Consider the following 19,801-nt stretch of genomic DNA (forward strand, 5'->3'; position numbering starts at 1 on the left):
GTATTGCCTCAAAGCCAAAGAACTAGATTTAGTGGAGGTTTATTCCAACAGATCTCAGTGCAAGGTTAACAGCTTTCACCCTCTTTCTTTATATAGGGAGGCATACAAACCTAGTCAGCAATTTTCCAGGCAAAAGTAGTCCACATAATTTTTAAACAACCATATTTCGACAATGTCTTTAACTTCTTTCTTTGAAACCATTTCTCCCATGACTTAAAGTTTTCGTCTCTCTATGTGTTGAAAAAAAGAAATAAAAATTAGGTTTTTAAACTGTACCTTCCATGACATACACCAGGGAACCCACATCTCCTTCCTTGATGATGCAGCTGTCTTTGCCATACTCCACTGGATACATACAATCCACTATCTCCTGGATCTGAGAGAGTTCCAGATTCTTCATGAAGTCATTGTCAAGGATCGCTTCCTTTATTAGCTCCTTGGACCTGCGGCAAAAAAAGAGAAGATTCATCCACCTGTCCATCAGCCAAGCTCATTAACTTTAGCACAACCACACAGTGCCCCAATGGGTATTTCACTGAAAAAATAAAAACCCAAAATTTTCCATAAAAATCTGATAAAGTCCATCTGCAGAGAAGTGAAAAAAAAATACAGAAATGTTAACTTGTAATTATTTTTTGCAAGTAAGTTTTAGATACATCCAGTATTGATATAAAAATAGATTTCATGTGATTGCAAGATCGTATTTTAGCTACAAGTTTCACATATATAATAACACCAAAGAACAACACAGCTACTTGAAATATCTTCCATTAACAAAACTGAAAGGAGTTTACTCACATTTTGAAAGGAGTTACTTACATTTACAAACATGAATTTAAAGGATTTATGACTTAGTTTACTATATATTCTATCAGATTATACAAACTGTAGCACACAAAAGCACAATACTGCACTGATTCTTTGAGTACTAATCAAATACCAAAGGCCATTATATTCACTAAAGGAGGCACCAGTTATAGGAATAACACCATTATTAATTGATTTCTTCAACGACTAAATGGAAAATTCCAAAGCTGTATTAGTGTGCATAGAATTACATGGGCAATTTTGATTTAGCATGCAATCCAGTTGGAAGTCCGGATTTCTTAGTAGTCAAAGACTATTAAGTGTAAAATTGAGTAAGGAAGAAGTTCTTTCTAAAGATACAGATTTCAGAACTCAAAGTTCAAGCGTTCTTTGGGAGACTACCCAGACAGGTATGTAATACAACCTGCTATCTCTAGAAGTGCCTCTGCCAGAGTCATGTTGTGACAGAAAATGTGCAACAAAAACACTGACATGTTTTTCCTGATTCTCCTGATATTCTTTCAATTTCTACAACTAGAGTGCTCACTACATGATGAGTCATGCTCAGGTGAACCCTCCAACCTTCCTGCCAGACTGTCAAGTTCAACTTCATCCACCTGCTAATGCAGCGTAACCACCGTGTCACAACATTTTGCAAAAATCTCCTAAAGCAACGCGTGCAAATGAAAAACTGAGAATGATAAATTTAGACCTATACCAAAACTACAGCCCCCAAAACACCTACAGGCTGGACACCAGGTCCCCAGCCCTTCATTTCTCACTCTGCAGCTCCACTTCTGTGGGGTGAGCGATTTGCTAATGTGAACAGAGTCCAGGCAGCTGACAGCTATCTGCAGAGCTTATGCATTCAAAAGAGTTTTATCTTTTTGAAATACGAATATGAAACAAGGTTTTCAAAGAAAGATACATTAATAGTGTGTTATATTAATAAAAGATACATTAATGATCGTGTCTTCTTGAAGAAGAGCCAAATTGGGACTTCAGAAGACCAAAACCAGCCAGAGAGCCTTGGAGATATTATTCCTGCACCACAGTCCTTTAAAATATACGTCAAGATTATACACAGCAGAGATTCAATTCATTAACATTTAAGATGCTTTTTACACTTTTGATAGTTTTGAGGTTATTTCAACAAAACATGCTAGCTTAAATCGGAGTCCATCACTACTGACCCAGCTGAAGCGCAGGATGGGAAGTGGATCAGACTTTTTAAGTACTGTCTGCAAGACGACAGACTCGGACAGATAGAAACCCCTTTTGCTCTTGAGAATTTTAATTTGACTTCACATATCGTCACTCACTTTCCTTTTGCATGCAAATAAAAACCACCAGAAAAACCTATGTCTGTGTTATTTCTTGCTTTCACTAATGCAAGAAGCTGGTAATTTTTAAGGGTGACCAGATGACAGATAACCCAATTTCCTTATTCCTTCCTCCTGTGCTAGAGAGAGACTACGCTTTCGATGCTATGTCTTGACTCAGTACTGCTGCTTTGGTCTTAGCCACCCCCAGGTCCCCCAAATCCTCCTAACAAAGGCATTAATTATTAGCATTACTCACAAACTGCCTGACAAAGAAGAAAGCATAATACAAGCTTTTGCATTAGTCATACCAACTAGCACTACAATTTCAGCCATTTATTTCATTCCAAGGCTCAAAATGAGGCTTTATCCTCCATAAAATAAAGTCAGCCTTTCAAGTGAAGTGTTTGTAAGAATACCCACAAGAGACTGGAGGGAATTCAGATATGGTTCAAGTCAGACCTCCCCTGTTAATTTAGAGGCCCTCAGCAAAAAACAATTCTCTTCTTGTCAGAATCCAGCACAGCAAAGGACTTTAAAAGGATACAGGAAACTTAGTCTAATCAACAGCACAAGGACTAGGAAAATCCATTAGAAGTCTTCTTGGGGGAAAAGCAGCAAAACTTACATAACATGAATAAACTTATGGAATTTATGAGCTTAATAGTATTATTACAGTCTAAGAGTACGTCTGAACCTACTGATTCACAGCCTCTGCCCTTCACCATAGAAATATCAGAAAAACTAAATCTCAGAGGCCCACCAAGACATTCAAACCCTTTAAACAAAACTACGAAATACATCCATTATGAGGAAAAACACATTGGCCAGGACATTAATAACACAGTTTCATCTCTACCACATCTAAGCATCTTAAAATTAAGTATCTCTACAGAGTGGTCTGGATAATAACTAAGTCACGCTTGAATGTAACCAAAATAGATATAATTAGTTACGGATAATTAGTTAAAATGACATTTCAAATACAAAGAGCATACCATGAGAGAAAGCACCTCTGGTTGCCCATAAACACTGTTGGCTGGAGGAGCAAGCAACTTGAAACCCAAACTGCCTATTTATGAGTGTATTTGCACCAGACTAAACCACACTTCTTAGTTTTTAAGCTACAAACCTCTTCACTGGGAAATATTCCATCCATCTTTAAAAAAAATAAATAAAAGGCTTATTCTAACATATTGGAAAATTAGTTCATACTAAAAATACATCGTCATAGCTATTTATCGAACATATATAATTTATACATGTTCCTTTTCCGAGTTAAGTAAAGGTGGCCCGTCCACCTGTGTCAAAATTGGTAAATTTTGTCATAATTTGGTATATAACGCGTCATGATAATCACGAGTCCCAGTATAGTCCCTACATACTATAGAGACAGAGGTGTAGTACAGTGGGGGTGTTTACCACTATCTTATCGTTTTTTTTCTTTTATTAATATACAATCTTAGAATAACAGAACAAGATGTTAAAGGTTACAAGATTAAGTTGTAACAGTCCGCGATTTACTCGCAAATATATGTATTATGTCCACAGAGGTGAATAGTGCTCGATTTGATAGTCGACGAGCAACCTTCTCTCGTCGGGACGAGGAGAGGCCCAAATCCGCCAATAACTCGTAGTTGCCCTGATGCCATTTTCCGCGTGCTCCAAGTGGGAAGCCCATGAATTTGATGCGGGTTGCATTTGTTAGTTCCTGTACTTGGTTCAATAGATGTTGATACTTCTTTACTTTTTCTGCTGCCGCATCCGCCAATGATGTTGGTTTACTTTCATATCACACCGTGATGTCGACCACCAATGCTTGGTCCCCTTTGACAAAGACCAAGTCCGGTTTATACAGTTCGTTGTTGTTATCCCTGAGCAACGGCTCTTGGAAAACAACCCACTCTTTCTTTTTGGCTTCGCCAATTAGCATTTCGCCCAGGTAGTTGTGTCTTTTAATCCTGGCGTCTTGGACTGCAGGGCAGTAGCCGATGATGTGGGCACAGGTCTCGTTGTCCGCTCCGCAGTGCCGACATGATGTTGATTGTTGATCTTTCCTACCCCTAGCCAAGAATTCTCTTGTGGGGTAGACATTCGCCCGTAGTTGGAGGGCCGTGATGATTTTTCTGTGAGGGATGCCCCTGTAGTGTTCGATCCAGTTGTTACTGATTTTGTCCTTTTCGAAATTTGATATTCCGCGGCCTTGGGATAAAAGTTTGGTCCAGTTGATGAATTCTTGCCTCCTCCAGTCGCAGGGTCGAGGAAAGATGGTTTTCAGGGCTGGTACTTCCCATTCGGATGCCGGTTCTTCCCCGCCTAACTCCTTGGATATCACCATAACAGTTTTTGGGTCCCAGATAGATGGTATTTTATTCTTATCTCCACCAGCTGTTACCCATAGTTTTTGAAATTCCTTTTCTATTCCCTCATTTCGGGCCACCTCTCTTGTTATTTCGTCAGAAGACTGTGCGATACGATGCAGCCTTCGGACCTGAACACTTGGGATAAGTCCCAAAAGCCTGGTAATACCCAGTCCTCCATCCTTAGTGCTGGAATACAGGAGGGCGTCACATGTGCTAGGTGGTAAATGTAGCCACTCCTTGACAGCTGATCGTATTGCTAAGTCAAGGGTTTCGAGATACGTGGCTTTCACATCGGTTTGGTCTGCCAGATAGAATAATCGTGGGAGCATGTACCCTTTCAAGATGTCAACTTTCTGCATAGGTTTAAGTGGAGAACTGTGGATTTGGTGTAACCATCCCTGCAGTTTCTCCAGTAGCTCTGGCTTTGATATTCCGATCCATGGGTCGACTCTAACCCCTAGATATTTCTCAGAGCTACCTGGTTCGATCATATTAATGGGGGTGCCGTTAATTGTCCAGTATGGACAGTCATTGATCGTATATGAGTCTTTTGTTGGCTGGATGAAAAAGCCATGGCACTTTTCCCCTTGTGTTTTGAGGCCTGTAAGCTCACAAAAGGCCTCTAGTATCGTGATGTTATCCTTCATCCCTTCCCATGACCCACTCAGCAGTACCAAATCATCCGCGAAAGCCATAGATGTTACCTTTTTCGCGTAGTGCTGGAACCCACTCCCTTCAGACTCAAGCTTACACAGCAGAGGATCAATCAATAAATTAAATAAAATAGGAGACATTGGATCGCCTTGTTTGACCCCGATGCATATTCTAATAGGGTCCGATTGATCATTTTTCAGGTGAATGCAAGTATTAACATTCAGGTACATGTTGGTAATCAGGGAGACAATATGATCGTCCACTCCCTTTTGCCTTAGGGCCATGATGATGTGCTCATGGCTCACCGTGTCAAAGGCTTTGGCTAAATCCACAAAGACCACCCCCAGGGGGCGATGTTCCCGTTTCGCACTTCGAATCAAAAGTTGTAACAATTTTAGATTCTCCGCACACCCTGATGACTTAATAAAGCCCCTCTGTCGTGTGTTAATAGGGCATGCCTTAGATAGCCTTACAGTTAAGATCCTTGAGAATAGTCTCAAGATAATCGATCCGATGGTAATTGGGCGCCAATTATTGATGTCTTTTTGGCGCTCGGGCAAGGCCGATTTAGATATTAATACCGTCCGGCATTCTTTCACCACGTCCGGTATAACCCCTGTGGCCAACCATAGATTGAACAATTCCATCAACTGGGTATAGTGGGGATCAGTTTTAATGAGATCCCGCAAACTAAGCCCATCAGGACCTGGCGCCGCGTTCTTATTCATCTCATTGATGTTTTTAGAGATCTCTTTTGCCGTGATCATGGTTTGGAATGCGGAGTTGTCTGCCTGTCCCTCAGTGACAAAGGCCCCCAAGCCCTTGAATGTTCCTGACATCTCCCATCTCGACTTGAACACCACGTGTACCTCATCGAGCGGGATGCTGCATCGCAAGGATTCCACATTATCCAAGATAATCCCGGCAAGTTTCCCTCGATCGAGGTAAAACAACCGTTGGAACCTCAGAAAATGCCCTCGCTTTTTGGCCCTCTTCTTCATCCACACTTTCGGTGGTTCAGAAGAGGGAACCCTCCGGGTTACTTTGGGCCTTCCACCTTGGACCGCTTTCAACTCATGGGACTTAAAGAACAGACATGCACAGCGGTCTTGGGTCGCCTCATTGACCAAGGTCGATAGATCTTTCTCACCTTCAATCACTTTCTCAAACATTCCCCGAAGAACGGTCAATTTATCAGATGTTACCCAATCTGAAATGACCTTTCGATAATGGGACCTTAGTCCCCCATCCACCCGCGATTCAATGCCCGGCAGATGTAACCCTTCACTCTCAAGATATTTCTGCTTTTCCTGGTCTTTTTCCCTTCTCTTTACAGGGCTCTTATGAAGCCCCCTTCTTTTGTCACTTATTTGTTTAGCTGATTTAGATGGAATATGCTCAGCAATCAATTTGTTGATGTTCTTACTTCCCTCGTACTGTTTATCCAACCTCCGTAACAACTCCACCTCCTCCTCAGTCCAACACTGCCGATGTACCCCTCTGGCTGAGCACTCCTTCGGGCGGGAAGCGGCAATCCGCTCGATATTCCTAACGGCTGGGTGCGCGAAGCGCTTATGTTGTCCCAAGCCAATTTTCGTCTCAAACGTTCGCCCACATTCCTCACAGGCCCAGCCCTCGACAGGGGGAGATGTTTCAACCCCCTTACATTTCGGATAATGGCAGGCAATACTATGATGTTTAACATTAGTCTTGCCACACTTGGCACACTGAAACAACGCTTTTTTCTTACCATGGACTCTCTTTAGATGTTCAATAAGCCCCGACATTTTCCCTATCCGGTTCCCACAACATGGACAAGATGGATTTTTGTCGGGGACCTTTACCACCGGTGTGCCCTCAGTGGGCAGGTCCGGGTAGGTACCAAGGATAGGTGGCGATGTTAACAGAGTAGGCTGCGCCAGGGCCCCTAGAGGTGAAGCTTCACCCTCCCCCTCGCTCTCCTCTATCCTAGGTGGACTGTCGGATACCCCTCCAACTCTCAAGGAGGTGAGTGACTCATACACCTCTGGTAACCTGGACAGCCTCTCCTGCCAGGTGGAAGAGTCAATTCCCTCAAAACCATACAATCTCGAGTTCGTAAACTCCAACCCACTCAAGTTCATTCCCTCCTCCACCGCACCTCCACGGCAAACAGTGGCCCTGACGGCCACGGGGTCTCTCAAGTCCAGAGGACTTGTCTGGGTGGCCACCGATATATAGTTGACTCGCAACGGTCAGCCCATTTCGTCACAATAGTTTGAGGGTATAGTCAATACCAAATGCCACCACCCTCCAGCAGAATTTGGTTACACCCAACTAACCACTCGTGGGCAGAGGCTCTAGGCAACGAACACGGTCGATGCCGAGATTTTGTTTCACCACTTTTAATTACTATCGATCGGTTGGTGAGGCCGTTCGATAGGGAGGAAGCAACTATGATTCCGTCACACTGGGGCAGAGGTCAACTCGGTTACCCAAAAGGGCATCCAGCGGGACCACGGGGAGGTGTGACCTCTGCAGCTCAGCCCAGCCAGCAACTATGGTCCCGTCTTAAGAGAGTCATAGTTACTCTATTATTCCCTGCAAGAGAATATTCATCACTCTAATAATTTAAAAAAAAAATTATTCATGCAATGTAGATTACCATTCCCACATACTTGCATATGCTGGGCCTTCAGCAATCTTTACATTATTTTATTATGCAGTTTTCTTTCAGTATAGTTCACAGATGCAATTTCAGGTAAACAGATTTTTTTTCCCCTTCTATATTTATTTTGGTATTAAATCAAACACAAAGCACATACATTAACTCACAGTTCACAACTATTCAATAACAAATGCTTTTCTAAACCACATCATTCCTTAATCACCGTGATTAGTATTTTAAAACAGCATCTATGCCAGAGGTGTAAATACCCAAATCTACCTAGTCATACAACAAAGGTATTGAAAATGGTCAAAAACACACTCCTGCTATTGCAACTGGTTTAAGCAAGATACAGATGTTTCATTACCTCCCATTTTCAAATAGTATTTATTCTTTTTTTGTTATTCAAGTTTCTAATAGAAACAATCTGCAAACAAAATCAACTACAATATTTGTAAGGAAACAAGACTATTTCCAAACGACCATGTTTTAAGAAGGGGGCATTTTAATGAATATTTACTTAGCACTGAATTGAACAGCTCCTAACACAGAGCGCCATTCAGAGTCGAAAGTAGTTGTTGTCATCTTTACTCTCCTGAGTTAGGAACCTGACTCTAAGCCATCACTACTTTTCTGAAAGATTAATGATCAAATGCAACGGAGACTTGATGAACAGTTTGGAAAAAAAAAAAACGGGGGCATAATCCTCTGTGATACATCCTTTCCCAAATCATCTTAAGTCCATCACTGTAATTAATAAGGCAACAAGCTAATTGCATTCTAATTTGCAGTAGTCATGCAAAAAGCACCTTAAGAAGTTTGCTAAAAATACACTTACAACACAAAAACCTGTATGCCTGGTTGCAAATGTCTCTCAGAAGATAAGCATAAAACGTGTTAATTCACACACCTCCTAATCCTGTACTGGGGGATGCTCTGGTCCCCCAGCCAGATCAGAGGCAGCCACCAACCCCCGCAACAAGCCAGCATGACAGCTCTGGAGCAGCAAAATGCCTGTAAAAAAATTCAGCCCTCTTTCCTGTCTCAGCAGCCTAGGCTCTGCACAGAAGCCGTGTTTCAGCTGTGCTGGAAAGGTCTTGTATTAAAGGTTTGCCTTATTACACTGGCCATAAAACGCAGAATTTGGCTGAGCATTTTGCTCAAAACCCTGCTGCTAACATCCACTGGTTCCTGAGGTTCAAAGGGAGCGGCAGTAGCGACACAGGTATCATTCTCCAGGTAATCTACTGCTGGAAAGAGTTGATTAAACAGAGGTGGACCAAGAAGAATAAAAGAAATTAAGAGTTCAACTTAGACAACACTGACACAGAGCAGTCAGAAGCTGATCTGCATTTTACGGTGTTCACAAGTATACCACCACAGCTACGTACCAAAACCATTTTAAACCAACAGCAAGAAAAAACGAAAAGCAATGTACTAGGCAGACACACTTGAAAGACGTCTCAAAAAGGGAAGCAAAAAGCTCTTTTTGTATTCATAGTCAAGAAGAAGAAAAAAAAATACACAAGATCTTTTCTTTAGCTGCTCCTGTCTCCAGACTTTAAATGAAAATTTTCAGTATGAACTTTTATGCCAATACTAATGGGGGAGGAAGGAGTATTTTTTCTAACGCCACCCCCATCAACTACTGCCAACTACTACTGATGACCTAAAGCCCCGTATTTAGGAGGGGAATATCTACAGGAATTTCACCAAGCAGCAGAGAGACAGCGTTCACTGCCAGGGCTGAAGTTTAAAGCACTAAAAGTGCAGCTCCCTGGGAGATGAGAACTCCTTATTTACTCATATGATAAACCTTGATCAAAACTGCTATAACCAGTGGCATCTTTTTTGTGCTGTTTCATCATTGCTGTAAAAACCCAGATTAAATACCCATGTACCTCCATTACACCTATCCACTGACTAATCCTATCAAGCATATTTGTAGAAATTCATGCCCAAGCACTCCTTTTTTGGGAGCTTCCATATCCATATCCCACCACAAGGAATTAAGCTGATTTCAGTAGATGAGGGAACAGCAGTGGATGTTGTCTACCTGGACTTCAGCAAGGATTTTGACACTGTCTCCCGTAACACCCTCCTAGGAAAGCTCAGGAAGTGTGGGCTGGAGGACTGGTCGGTGAGGTGGATTGAGAACTGGCTGAAAGGCAGAGCTCAGAGGGTTGTCATCAGCGACGCTGAGTCTAGTTGGAGGCTGGTAACAAGTGGTGTCCCTCAGGGGTCAGTACTGGGCCCAGTCTTGTTTAACTTCTTCATCAACGACCTGGATGAAGAGTTAGAATGTACCCTCAGCAAGTTTGCTGATGACAAAAAACTGGGAGGAGTGGCAGACACACCAGAAGGCTGTGCTGCCATTCAGTGAGACCTGGACAGGCTGGAAAGTTGGGCAGAGAGGAACCTGATAAAGTTCAACAAGGGCAAGTGCAGGGTCCTGCGCCTGGGGAGGAAAAACCCCATGCATCAGTACAGGCTTGGGGTGGACCTGCTGGAGAGCAGCTCTGCGAAGAGGGACCTGGGTGTCCTTGGTGGATGACAGGTTGACCATGAGCCAGCAGTGTGCCCTGGCTGCCAAGAAGGCCAATGGGATCCTGGGGTGTATTAAGAGGAGTGTGGCCAGTAGGTCAAGGGAGGTTGTCCTCCCCCTCTACTCTGCCCTAGTGAGGCCTCATCTGGAGTACTGTATCCAGTTCTGGGCTCCCCACTTCAAGAAAGATGAGGAGCTACTGGAGAGAGTCCAGCGGAGGGCTACAAGGATGATGAGGGGACTGGAGCATCTGTACCGTGAGGAAAGGCTGAGGGAGCTGGGCTTGTTCAGCCTGAAGAAGACAAGTCTGAGAGGGGACCTTATAAATGCTTATAAATATCTCAAGGTGAGTGTCAGGAGGATGGGGCCAGACTCTTTTCAGTGGTGCCCAGCGACAGGACAAGGGGCAATGGGCACAAACTGAAGCATAGGAAATTCCACGTGAACATGAGGCAGAACTTCACTCTGAGGGTGACGGAGCCTTGGCATAGACTGCCCAGCGAGGTTGTGGAGTCTCCCTCTCTGGAGATATTCAAGACCCGCCTGGACAAGGTCCTGTGCAGCCTGCTGTAGGTGACCCTGCTTCGGCAGGAGGGTTGGACTAGATGACCCACAGAGGTCCCTTCCAACCCCTACCATTCTTTGATTCTATGATTCTGTGAAAACACTAGAGTTAACAATTATGTTAACAATTATGAACCTCTTTATCTCTTTAACCAACAAAACAAAAGAAATTCTCTGACAGAAGGATGTTTGTTTAATCACTGAGGACAGCAACATCAAGAATGGACAAGTTAAATAATCTGAATAAGAGGTTTTAAAAGTTCTCTATAGAGATGCTCTCTTCTTCACAGAAAAGCTCCCACCTTCTGAAGAGCAGTAAATATATAGATACAGAAGACTTACTAAAATATTGCTGTTGCTTACTATAAAATTATTCAATTCACCAAGTAGCCCATAGATCCTACATGTATTAATCTCCACACTTTATCTTCTTGGCTCTGTTTATTAATACTGTGGCCTGGCCAAACACACAGAAGTTCAAAAATAACAGCCGAAAATCATAAAGCCTTCAGTGATATCAAAATGACCGCCAACAAGAGACAACAATCGAAATCTCTTCTTTGCACTCATCCCTTCTCAACAGGCTGTGTTACATACTGTAGGTCTCTCTTGGGTTCCTACGTAAGAAGCAGAGGCAGAAAGTAGAACTTTCCAAGATGATTAACTGATCCCTCAACCACCAACTTGAAGTCCACAGCCCTCAGGAAATCTTGTTTTGCAACCAAAGTGTTTATGTTGTTAGAAAATTTATTTGTGCCAAGTCAATCAAGGAAACGTGGGGGGTCCTCCCCAACTGCCCCAGGAGGTTTTGTACTAAAGGCCATAAACATTCACAGCATAGGTCAGTATATACTTCTTGCATGACAGCATTGCCATAGGAACTGTCACTTTCTGGAGTGTGTGATACTGTATAATGTCTTTAAATATGAAAGCCTGTAAGAGAACAAATGAATCTTCTTTTACAACTTAATACTAGCAGCAGAACAGTGCAGAAAAACCCAGACCTCTCAGTAAAATCTGGGTCTTGCTGGGACTGTAATGAATTAATAGTTCTTAACTCTACATCAGCTGTTTGTTTTGGCTATGGATAAAGAGCACTTTGAATGTTTCTTGAAGTGAATTTTAAATATAACTCGAGAGCTATTCTTGTCTCATTAACTGGAAATAAGAGTAGGATTCAAGTCCAGGACTGAAGCCCTTTAAATATATTTGTGGGTTTTCTTTACAGTGTTTGCCTTTCCCACAGCATACAACCCACAGTGTGTCTTCACACAAGAGGAAATCTCTGACCAGGATGTTAAGCACCTTCAGCAGAGATTATCACTGTATAGTTGGACAGAAGAGTATGTTCTCCAGAAGAGTACACTAAAATTTTTCTAAACTGACATTTTGATTAAAGAGACAAGCAACAGGGAAAGTAACTGTGCCCTGATCTAAACCTGTAAAAAAGGAAAATAACCCCAGATTTTCATTTTTCTTGTTCTTAAACACAACTTAGAGTTACAGAATCGAGTTGCTCTGTAGAGAATGTGTCAGTCAGACAGCTCCACTTAGGATTTCTAAATATATCAGTAAAAAACATGCAGTTCATTTACACTGCTGTTCACTATATGATATTTTGGCATTCGACTTTTAAAAACCAAAATAATTTCAGAAAAAATAGTAAAATCTCCTTTCACCTATGCTGAAAATTGTTGTTAGTATAAAAAAAAAACCTGCAGGCAAGAGTTGGTTAACTCTTGCATTTTAAAATGTCTTACCCCATAGATCTGAATTTACCACCCTTTTCTAGGCCAGTATTTTGCATCCTACAAAACCCCAGGTTTAGATACTGGAAACGTTGGCAAGCTCAGTAAAAAAAAATCATCTCTTGCAAACACAATTTGCCTACTTCTGAAATATCTGACATCTCTGAGGAACTCCCACACGAGCTTCAATACCTCCGAACAGTACTGAGCGGCTACTTGATTACCTGAAGCAAATGACAGAAGCTTTGGGCAGCTGATTTTAGGTGAAAACACACAGCAAGGTCATGGTGAAGGAGGAATAGGCTTTCTCTTAGAGACCCCTGGCCAAAAAAAGCGGTCTTTTGAAGGGTGTTATCCCAATGCATCTTGCGATTTTGGTGCTCACATCCAGCGTGACTGAGCTACAGATTTTTTGCACCAACAAAAATAGCAGAGAAAACATATGCCACAACACCAAGGGATCTAGAAACAATCCAGACCCTTCCAGGAGGAGTTCAGTGAGCAAGATTAAATCGCAGAGATCCAGACAACACATCCTGAAGATCACGACGATGTATCTTGAAAAGAACCACCTACTTTAAAGGCAAGAGTTTCTCCATCAATCAATTATCCACGTATGCTTCCATTCTTGGCAGCTCCACGCAGTGAACTCTGACTGGAGGCACGCATGAGAAGTCTAGCTAAACGGCAACTAAAACAGTTCTCCCAAGTTTATTAACATATTTTGAGGTCTATGCAGCTTCATAGTGATAAATGAACATGTGGACAGAGAACTGCATTCAGATGCCCTGGAGAAGAAAGTTACTGATAGTCTCTACAGAGATGGCCTTCGCCCTGGTGGAATAAGCAGGAAACGTGCCAAGTGGATGATAACCTAAATTAAATAGATGCAGAAATCCAATTAGAGAACCTCTGAGCAGAGACAGCTCATTCTCCTCTCTTGTATTAGAGGCTACTAACACGTTGCAAGCTTTTCTAGATGTCCAGGCAAAATGAATGTGGTCTGCAAAAGCACTTTGCTCCTCCTTGGCATAAGAATATCAAAAGTGAATGCTGTCATGACAGCATAAATATATAGCTGCTTCCAATGTAAGTTTAGGATGGGGTTTCACAGAAAATATGATGTATGAGGGGAAAAAAAAAAAAGTGACAGAGATTTAACGTCACTTACTGTGATACAGCTAACATTTCTGATGGATGTTACTGTCACTAGGAAAGTTGCTTCAGCTCTTTTGCTTTTCAGCCACTTGGAGAAATCCTAGCTCAAATGCCATAGGTGTATGACAGCAGAATGCAGATAAATGCTTGGAGCCTTATAGTCTTTCAATAAATATTCTTAGGGATTTTAAAGAGAAATATTTCTTCCTGCTTTACGAGGTCAGTAAAAGGACTGACGTTAGCAGCCCTGCTTTGAGACATAAAGATGTGAAAAATGTACGGGATTATCTAAATAACATCCCCCCGCCGCCAAGAGCCAAGGAGCAGCCCACAGGTATTTAAAGGCAAGCACTGCCGATGGACCTACTTACAGAAGGGTCACTTCGGGATACAGCAACCCTTAGCGCAGTTGTGGGAGCACTATCATGCAGGCTCTGTCTAGTCTGCCAATAAACCAGATTACAGCTGGGCAAGCACCTTTTGGCAGACAGTATGAACTCTAAACAACCATACAACTTGATAGTGTTTCAACAGAGAAAGAACAGCAGCAGGAAGCTCATAAGGTATCTGTGGAAAAGTGAGGAGGGCTGGGGCTCGTAGAAAGGCGGTACGACTGACAGTTTCATTCCCTTCAAAGTCAGATCGGGGAGAGATTGTCACATTCAAAATACTGTCTTCTAATTCTTATTTCCCCTGCATGAGTACTGACTGTCACTGTCCCACTGAGCTTTGGGGAATATCCCGACAGCAACTGCTTCATATAAAATGCTTTCTTTGTTCAGACATGCTCTTGCTAATCTTGTTTTAGGAAGTCCACTAAGAATACCAGGCTTGTGATGCTGCCTTTGGCTGTAACCAAAAAAAGGTACAGAAACACTAAAGCAGAAGGATGCAGACGATGCCCTCGATGAGGGGCGCTGCAGGTGGGACTGCAGTCTGACAGCCACAGCGAGGATGCCCACGTACAAATCAGGCATGAGAGAAGCACGAGGCAACCTCTTCCAGAGAAGCAGACTTCTCACAAAAAAGCCAACACGACCCCAATCTTGGAAAGCTGCAGCCTCAGGGCAAAGTGTTCATAAAGTGACAGACTACCCAATAAAGAATAATCTACAGAAGGCAAGAGGAGATGTGCTGGAGATTCAGAGAAATTTCCCCAGTTCCCATGAACATCCCATTTCTCTGATTCCATGAGACAAACTCTAGGGAATCCTGCAACATATTCCACGTATAAACACAAGTCAGAAAGAACTTCAAAGAACCGTTCAGAAGAATAATAGTGACAAATATGACATCAGAAGAAGGGGCACCGAATTCAGACAGAAGGCAAGCAAAAGACGAAGAGCTTTCAAGGACTTTAGGAAACACACTCAAAATAATTGTCCTCCAGAGGAGTTGAACCTTTCCAGGCATTTCAGCCTGAAAGGATATTGAAGAGGAAACGCCACTTTTCTTGCAAATGGGAGGATATTTTTGCACAAGCAGCATGCTAGTAACCTCATATTTCCTGGCATCCCTTGCCTTCAGGGAATGCTAATGGGAATACACATACGAAGGTAAAAGAAGGATGCAGCAACACAAACGCGTCCCGTTCACATAAAGCTGAGGAACGGCATGCTCAACAGGGAAATGATCCTACTGAGCAAGTTTTAGAGATCACCCAGTAAGGCAACCTGCCCCTAGGAGCAGCTGTAACCTACTGGTGTTACAGCCTAGCAAGCCATAATCCCAGCATGGGAGATGCTGAGGTACTCCCAAGGGAAAGCTCTCCTCTTTACAAACAGGACCATTTCAACAAGAAACAAGGGCACTGCTTGTTTCATGAGGATAGACAGCAACATGCATTAAGCAGATTGCTATTCTACCTCCTTCAGCAAGCCAAGAAAGCCATTCCTTTAATAAGACAGGAATACTCAAGACTCATTCTGTTGAGACACGAATGATGGGAAACATGCATATTTGCCAACACAGGACAGGCTCTGCAGACAGCGAACAAGGCTCCACTCTGAGAGACAGTGTGCGTGAAACATACCTGCAATTTGTCACTGTTGCATTAGGGGATGGGGGGGAAATTCCTTTCAACCACAGCAAATGCAAAGACCCTGGGTGAACATGGGATGGGACAGGATTATACAAGCATAACGGAAAAGGAGACAGACACATACTGATTTACGGGTAGGTAAATCCATGAATGCATATAGCAATGAGAATTTGAAAGTGCAAGGAATCACATGGTAGAGAACAGATGAAGATTTCTCAAATCCCACCGAGAGGAACGCCAGAGATCTTCAAAAGCTTTAAGAAGAATTGTATCTTTAATCCTCAAGACTCTGTGATGGTCACCTTACACAACCTCACGTGGTAGGGCCTGGAGAATGAATCCACCTTTACAAATGCTGCCCTGGATCTATGATGTGTTGCACCAGGTGAAAAGCTGCGAGAAGCTTCCCCCATGTCCGACAGAGCCAATGCCAGTCAGCTCTAAGACGGACCCACAGCTGGCCAAGGCCGAGCCCATCAGCAACAGTGGTAGCGCCTCTGGGATAACATATTTAAGAAGGGGAAAAACCTGCTGTGGAACAGCAGTTGAGAGAAATAAGTGAGACTATATGAGAGAAACAACTCTGCAGACACCAAGGTCAGTGAAGAAGGAGCAGGAGGAGGTGGTGCAGGCACCAGAGCAGACATTCCCCTGCCGCCCATGATGAAGACCATGGTGAGGCAGGCTGTCTCCCTGCAGTCCATGGAGGCTCACAGTGGAGCCACGGGAGACCCCACGCCAGAGCAGGTGGATGCCCCAAGAAGACTGTGATCCCGTGGGAAGCCTGTGCTGCAGCAGGCTCCTGCCAGGACCTGCGGACCGGTGGAGAGAGGAGCCCACGCTGCAGCAGGTTTGCTGGCAGCGCTTGTGACCCCATGAGGGACCCACGCTGGAGCAGCCTTTTCCTTAAGGACTGCACCCCATGGGCAGGACTCACGCTGGAGTAGCTTGTGGAGAACTGTCTCCTGTGAGAGGGACCCCATGTTGAAGCAGGGGAAGAGAGCGAGAAGTCTTCCTGCCGAGGAGGAAGCAGTGGCAGAGACAATGTGTAATGAACTGACTGCAACCCCCACTCCCCCTCCCACTGCAGTTCTCGAGGGGGAGGAGGTAAAGAATTCAGGCGCGAAGTTGAGCCCGGGAGGGAGGGGGGGGGGTGTTTTTAAGATTTGGTTTTATTTCTCATTATCCTACTCTGAGCTGATTGTTGATAAACCAAATTTTTTCCCCAAATGAAGTCTGTTTCGCCCGTAACGGTAATTGGTGAGTGATCTCTCCGTGTCCTTTATCTCGATCCACAAGCTCTTCATCACATTTCTTCTCGCTGTCCAGTTGAAGAGGGGGAGTGACAGAGCGGTTTTGTTGGAACATGGCATTTATCCAGGCTAAACCTTGACACACTGGCTCCTCCACCTCTGCATCTTCCCAAACAGTTTCTCCCCTCCTGCTCCCCCTGCAAGTTCCTGCCCCTTACTATTTCCTTGCTTCCACCTGGCACTCCACCAAGACCCGCTGCAAACAGAAGCCAAAGAAAACCATAAGCCGTAGCCTGCAACAGGAGAGGAGCAGAAAGGCAAGTCCCAGGCCAGGAGGCAAAGCTCTGAATGAAGACACAGCTGGCTTAGAAATGGGGCTGTAAGGAGCCAGAAGCACCCTGAGGGTTTAATGTGAAAAAATGGAAAGGAAGAAGGAAGTAGCAGAAGTACTTGCATCAGATTTGATGCAAAAGGGGTAAAAAAACACACACAAAAAAGCAGAACAGTAAATCTGTGTATCACAGTAAGACAGAAACAGTGGTCCTTCCAATACGGCACACGTGGCTCTCTAAGGAAACAGTTCGTTTCCTCTGTCCCAAATATTTCACAGGACTAGGAATACAGTTTTGTTCACTTCCTGAAAAGCATTGCTACAACTCTTTCACATTTTGAGTTTGTTCCATGCTCTGCAGCCTGCGTTTAGGAAATATTTACATTAAGAAATACACAGAAAGAGCTAACAAGAGACAGAGAAAATATGCGTGCCAAGGAGCCAAGTTATTTTGGTATAGGAAACAGGAACTACTGGAGTGAGCTGAAACAATTTCAGATTCAGTTTAACCCCGACAGACCTGAACAGTGTTACCTGAAAGACATTTAAGTGCATTTTAAAGATGCACAGACAGTTCTTTGCTTCAAAGTCAAAAGCAGATACAAGCTCTTTGCATATATGCTAATACACTGCATATTCATGAGCAGAACAGGATTAGAAAGATCAGCCCAAGCATGCTTTAAACCAAAGAGCAATGACAGTAACTGACACTGAAGCTCCTGAATAAACACCTCCCTTTAGTGAGTTTATGGAACAAAAACATACAGATCTTTGAAGTCAGTGAGCAAATAGCAGAACTTTCAGTATTATATTTTTTTTACATCTGAATTCAGCCTATTACCTCCTCTATGCTAGCAAACAGCAACAGCGGTAAGAGCTAAAAGAAAACTCCATGACAATACCAAGAAACAGCAGCCGATCTCTATGTACTTTGTTGTTGGTCGAGGGACTTGCACTTTCACACCTGCCTTTACAGCAAGTTTGAAAGGTCCTTTATTTTCAATGGACTTCAGTTTATTTACCCTTGCATACACACTGGATCACGCAAGATTCACCTATCTTCAATGAAATACCTCTGTTCACCTAACAGATGAAATCATAGTTTTTAGCTAGCTATGATACCCAGAGAGATCTTTGGAAGTGCACTTTATTTTTACCTGCGTCCCTATAAGACAGATTCAGTCACACTAGAAATGAAAACCATTGAAGTTTCTCAGTTATGAAACATTGAGAACAGATATCCATCTCTTCCAGCTAAAGTAACTACTCAGTTTTGCTTGCTCGTGTCAATTTTTCCCTTCTATTACAATAATAAAATTACCAGTTATTTACTCAACTTAAACTCTGGTGTCCCTTAATACAAAAGCTCCCTAGATTGTTGGGTGTAACATTCTAAACGGATGCTAAAAGCAACATTAAGATTTGGATTCCCATGTTTCTGTTTCTGAACTGCGTATGATTTCAGCAGTTGGCAGCGTTAACTTTACAAGGCGCTCGACAAATCCCAGTATTTTGCACCTGCCATACAGTAACTCATACGAGTATTCTTGCTCAAATCCAAGGCAAGAGACTTTCAGAATACAACGGTCCGTCATCACCTGCTGGTTTTATGTATATGTATCTGCATTTTTTCAGCAGTGATCCGAGAGACCTGGTATATAGAGTGCTATCCTGTACAAATCCTACCTGGACAATCTGCCTTTCTGCTCAAGGAATAAAATCTAACAATTCCTATATATGGTAGTTAATAAATCTGCATGCTACTTCCAGGGTTTTCCTTTTTGCAATAGAGATACAATGCTGTTCTATTTATACAGGTCAGCTAAATTGCATGCACTCTGTGGAGTCCTAACACCTCTGTGTTATTAAAAAGAGTATCTTATTTAGACAGCCCCCTTAAGAGAGAAAAAAAAAAATCTCAGAATAATGTCTTTCCCCCTCCAATCTAGTTAAGGTATGTACATAATTCTGTGTACACTGAAGAGAACAGGAATACAAGTGTTTATTTGTTCTTCATTTGAATTGTAGTAACTATTATTTTTAAACACTCTGTAACATTTTTACAGGTTGTTTGGATAACCCACAGCTATAAATCCTGCTCTGCTGTCAAACAAGGAGAAAGCTTTACATTATCTTATGGGCAAGGAAACAAACTGCCAAGAACTGCCACTGAACCTGGTCATGAAATTGAATTCCTGATGACATTTCATCTTTGATATTCTCCTACCACAGCCTCTAAGGTCCAGTGAATGCCTGAGAGCTGAGGGCTGTCCCTGTACCGTAGAGCCACCTTCAAAGAACATGAATGCAATCAAAAATGCAGCTGAGGAAGACATCTCCTCAAGTTTCAGTTTTACAGCTGTCACAT

The 19,801-nt window shown here is 42.9% G+C and overlaps 1 protein-coding gene across 3 annotated transcripts in view; it reads right to left on the minus strand.

Moving 5' to 3' along the window:
- PRKG1 (protein kinase cGMP-dependent 1) overlaps positions 1-19,801 on the minus strand; it is a 553,253-nt gene that overhangs the window by 480,005 nt on the left and 53,447 nt on the right. For all 3 annotated transcript variants that reach the window (XM_075423234.1, XM_075423233.1, XM_075423235.1), the window contains exon 2: positions 277-443. In XM_075423234.1, coding sequence (XP_075279349.1) covers positions 277-443 — 167 coding nt within the window. The remainder of the gene's footprint in view (positions 1-276; positions 444-19,801) is intronic.

This window comes from Opisthocomus hoazin, chromosome 6, assembly GCF_030867145.1.
Source record: "Opisthocomus hoazin isolate bOpiHoa1 chromosome 6, bOpiHoa1.hap1, whole genome shotgun sequence".
Classification (NCBI taxonomy): domain Eukaryota; kingdom Metazoa; phylum Chordata; class Aves; order Opisthocomiformes; family Opisthocomidae; genus Opisthocomus; species Opisthocomus hoazin.